Below are 4,246 nucleotides of genomic sequence, written 5' to 3'. Positions count from 1 at the left end.
GAAGAAGAAATTAAAAAAAAAAAGGAACTTTTAGAAAAGATTTACCTTGAAAAATGGTCGGAAATCCTTGATCGGAAAAAGTCGCCTGAAGTTACTGTAGATGGCCGGGAAAGTCGCCGGAAAGTCATCGGAAAGTGGCCGGAAAAGTGTTAACCAGCGTTGACTAGTCGTTGACCACAGGTGCTGACGTGGCTTCCGGGTGCTGACGTGGCGCTCTGAAGCTGATGTGGCAGGCTGATTGGGCGCTAACTGGCGGCTGACGTGGCAGTCTGGATGCTGACGTCAAAGGGCTTGTTTCTGGGCTTTGGCGGATCTGTTTCTGCTTCTGGGCCTTGGGCTGAGTTTGGGCCTAGGGTTGACCGAATGGGCTTGGTTGACTGAAGTAGAGGCAAATGCTTCAGGCGGCGGTTTGGTGGTTCAGTTGCTTTAGGCGGCCGGTTCGAGTGGTTCCAGGCCGGTTCCGATGGTGATTTTTCGGCTCCGGTGATCTGGGGTCCGACTGCAGCTACTGGTGAAGTTTGGTAGCAGTAGGCAGGGAGGAAAGCTTCGAACCGGGCAGAGAGGATATCGGTATTTTTGGGGGCCGGTTCGGGTATTTGTCGGCCGGTTCTGGGGATAGCGCTACCGGTTCTGGGCTTCTGGAGGTGAGAGCTTCAAGATGGGTGGCGGAGGTTTCTGGGGTTTGAAGGCTACGAATATTAGGTTTCAGGGTTAGTGCTTCGTGCTGATAACGTGTTTTAGGAAATCAGAAATTGAGAGAAATTTGCTGTGTATTCTCATTGATAATAGGGGCATCTTTATATAGAGGATTACAATGCATAGAGTTAGAATCATACAAGGAAAGATAATCTCTAGATTCTTCTAATTGAACCTTATTACCACTAGGTCAAGTAACCTAGAGTTTGGATCAAACACAAATAGAGATATCCTTAAACAATCAACAAATATTTGATTCTTTTTATCTATACTATTATTAAGAGAAGAGGCTTTGTTAGCCAAAACTGAAAATTTTGACAGATTTAACCCTGAAAGATTAAAAAACTTTGACAACAAATTAAATCACAATGGTAAATAGGAAAATTATAAAATAGATTTTATTAAGAAAATTGAAAAGAAATTATCTCACAACCTCCCATTTTTTCTCCCACTATTTTCTCTCTCTCTGCAATAACTACCCACTAAATCTATTTTCTTTTGCAGATAACTCTTTTTTTTTTACAATTAAAATTTTTCTTACACATGCAGAGCATGTGATTGCAGACTAGTTTCATTTAGGAAAATGATTTGTGGCCTCAATGAGGCCTAAGATTTGTGGCCTCAATCTTAGGTGTCATGCCATGTCATCTACACAAATCACTTATTTGTCAAATCATGCCACGTAATTCTTGGGAAAAAGACCATCTTATCCTTCCAAAATCTAATGACTCTAAATTATTTTGGTTTTCTACCTCAAAAATTATTTTGGCTTTCTTCTAAAAAAAAAAAAAAGGCTTTCTTTCATTTCTTTTTCATTACACTCATGCTTAGATTTAGATAACAATTTTTTTTCTTCAATCAAGAGTAGAAAAAATTTCATGAAATTCAGTCAATAGATTTGCACGTACATTCGATTAACAGATTTGTATAACACATGTATATGAATTCAACCTTTGTTGGGTTCCCGCAAATTTTGAAAATATAATGTGATAAATACATATTCATATAACTGTATTTATTCTTTTGTTCATTGTTTTCTCTTTATGTAGCTAGGGTTTAAAAGTTAGATCTGAATTTATTATTTTTTGTTTGTCTTTCCCTTATATTTAGATTGTAGATGTTAATTAATGGTTGCTAACGTGTAATTTTTTCTTACCTCTTAATTTAGACATAAGTATTTCCCAAATTCAATTTACTAATGCTATATTTTTGTGGATGAAATTAATCAATATTTGGAAAGAAAAGTTAACGTCTATTTCTTGACACATAATTCAATATATTAATGCCATTTGGGAAGAAAAATTAAAGGATAAAATTTAATTAAATGAAGAAAAATATTGATCAAAGAATCTGTAGACTATCCCTTAAATTAATATATAATTAATAGCTAATATTTTTTTTCACCTAATTAAATTCATTACTGTAATTGATTCACCTCCTAACATCTAAAAGGAAATGTAAAAGGGTAAAGTTGGTGTTGAAATAGTATGATGTGGCAAGATATATTATATGGAATTGAAAATAAATTTTTATTTACTTACATGGCATGACACCTAGGATTTGAGGCCATAAATCTTAGGCCTCGTTGAGGCCCTATATCATTGCCCTTTTATTTATACGAAAGACTTCTCAAATTTTCTTCTAGCGTAAGTTTACACTAGTTGATTGAGAAAGGCTAATGCTGAGAGTATTGCCGGCCGGTGGGATCACCGTGTAAGTTGAATAGTTGATTGTTCCTCTTGTCTCCACTAGTCCAGTTTGATCAATACAGACAAATGGCGACATCTTAGCGGATGTAATATTGTATTCGACTCCGTCTCTTGAGGGCCGATGACTTGCACTCGAATAACCTATAAAGTCGATCTCGCGGCAAACATCCTGGCAACCGCTCCTTCTATCCTTCTTCTCCTTGGAACCATCATTAATTTTGATCGCCGACTACTGTTCATTTACCATGTCGTCGACCCAGTTCTCCCTGGCCAAGCTCCGCGCGGCCACCAACAACTTCTCTACTGATAATGTCATTGGAACTGGGAGGAGCGGCCTGATCTACAAGGCCCATCTCTCCAATGGACTCACCGTCGCCATCAAGAACTACGACCCCGATCGATTCCAAGGCTTTCGGGAATTCCGGGCTGAAGCCGAAGCGCTAGGCAAGCTTCGACACCCAAATATCGTTAAGCTTTTGAGTTATCAAGCCTCCGGCTCAGTTATGCTTCTTGTTTATGAGTATGTAGAGAGAGGTAACCTTCACGAACGTCTTCGTGAAAGTTGCTCTTTTTCATGGTTTGACAAGTTTAAGATTCTTAGAGGTGTAGCCAATGGTCTCGCTTATTTGCATGGGTTGGAAAACCCTGTCATTCATAGAGATATTGCGTCTAGAAATGTGCTGGTGGACTCAGACTATGAGCCTCGTATTATTAATTTTGGGCTTTCTAGGACTATTGACAAGTGTCATTCGCTTTCTCATGTGTCAACGGCAGTTGCTGGGTCCGTACCGTACATGGCGCCGGAGTACAGGAGTGGAAGCACCAAAGCCACGGTGAAAGGCGATGTGTATAGTTTTGGCATTTTGATGATGGAGACTGTATTAGGACCCACAAGGTGTAGTAGATATTTCAAAGTTTCAGCTCAAAACAGAGATTTTGATCTTGTAGAATGGGTTAGGGGTATAGAGTTGGACAAGATCATAAGCGACTTTTCTGGCTATTCTGGCTATTTCGTCGATGCTCTATGGCCCGAGTATATTCGGATCGCCTTATTGTGTGCTAATGATAATCCAGAAGACAGGCCTGTGATGAACGAGGTTGTTCAAATGCTAAATCAAATTCTACCTCATACCCCTGCTTCCTCCCGGAGCACCGGTTAAAACAAAGTGTGGGGTTTTCTTCGTTTGTAAATTGTTCTCCCCTTTGTATCAAATAAGACTCGGAACTTAAAAATAATCGACCATTCCATTATTCAAACGCTATCAAGTTTAGAACATTTTTAGCAGATTCTCTATTTTGAGTCTTTAGTTAAGCATGTTTAATTTTTTTATCAATTTTAGCAGTTGCACCAGACTCTTAAATATAGAGACTGAAATGAGACTCTCTATTATTTTTGTTAGTTTAAAATATTTCTTTTAGTTATTTTACATAATTTATAAATATATTTAAACTACTTTTTATTTATTTTATAGATAATATAAATTCAAAACTAACCGAAATATATAAAACTGTAAATAGATAAAACTGGTACATTTAGACATATTTTAGAAGTGATTAGCCGAAATAGCTAAAAAGCTATTTCGGCTAAATTTTAATTAAAAAATAGCTAGTATTGCTAAAAATGCTCTTGCCACTCTTCGTGTATTATTTTATGTTGTCCGAGGTATAGAGTCATCAAAGCCATGAGAGAAAAATTAACAATTGAACACTAATTATTACGACAGGTCTACCTGCGTACAAAGACCATTACAGGGTCAACAGGATCATCCAAAGACTTTTTAGCTTCTGCGTGGAGGTCTGATGGTTCTAGGAAGGTATCACAGTACATCCATGGAAGGTGA

General features: G+C 37.8%; 1 protein-coding gene across 1 annotated transcript; it reads left to right on the top strand.

Annotated features, from left to right (window-relative positions):
• The first annotated feature begins 2,650 nt into the window (after positions 1 to 2,650).
• LOC112202335 (serine/threonine-protein kinase CDG1) lies at positions 2,651 to 3,565 on the top strand. The gene has a single exon (XM_024343320.2). It carries the CDS (start codon positions 2,651 to 2,653, stop codon positions 3,563 to 3,565), a length of 915 nt encoding a protein of 304 aa, XP_024199088.1.
• The last annotated feature ends 681 nt before the right edge of the window (positions 3,566 to 4,246 follow it).

Source organism: Rosa chinensis, chromosome 5 (assembly GCF_002994745.2).
Source record: "Rosa chinensis cultivar Old Blush chromosome 5, RchiOBHm-V2, whole genome shotgun sequence".
Classification (NCBI taxonomy): domain Eukaryota; kingdom Viridiplantae; phylum Streptophyta; class Magnoliopsida; order Rosales; family Rosaceae; genus Rosa; species Rosa chinensis.
The sequence above is the reverse complement of the archived record's forward strand: the minus strand, read 5'-3'. Positions and strand labels throughout refer to the sequence as shown.

Bases quoted from the DNA above. Each gene is read 5' to 3' on its own strand.
- LOC112202335 (XM_024343320.2), top strand. From the start codon at position 2,651: ATGTCGTCGACCCAGTTCTCCCTGGCCAAGCTCCGCGCGGCCACCAAC.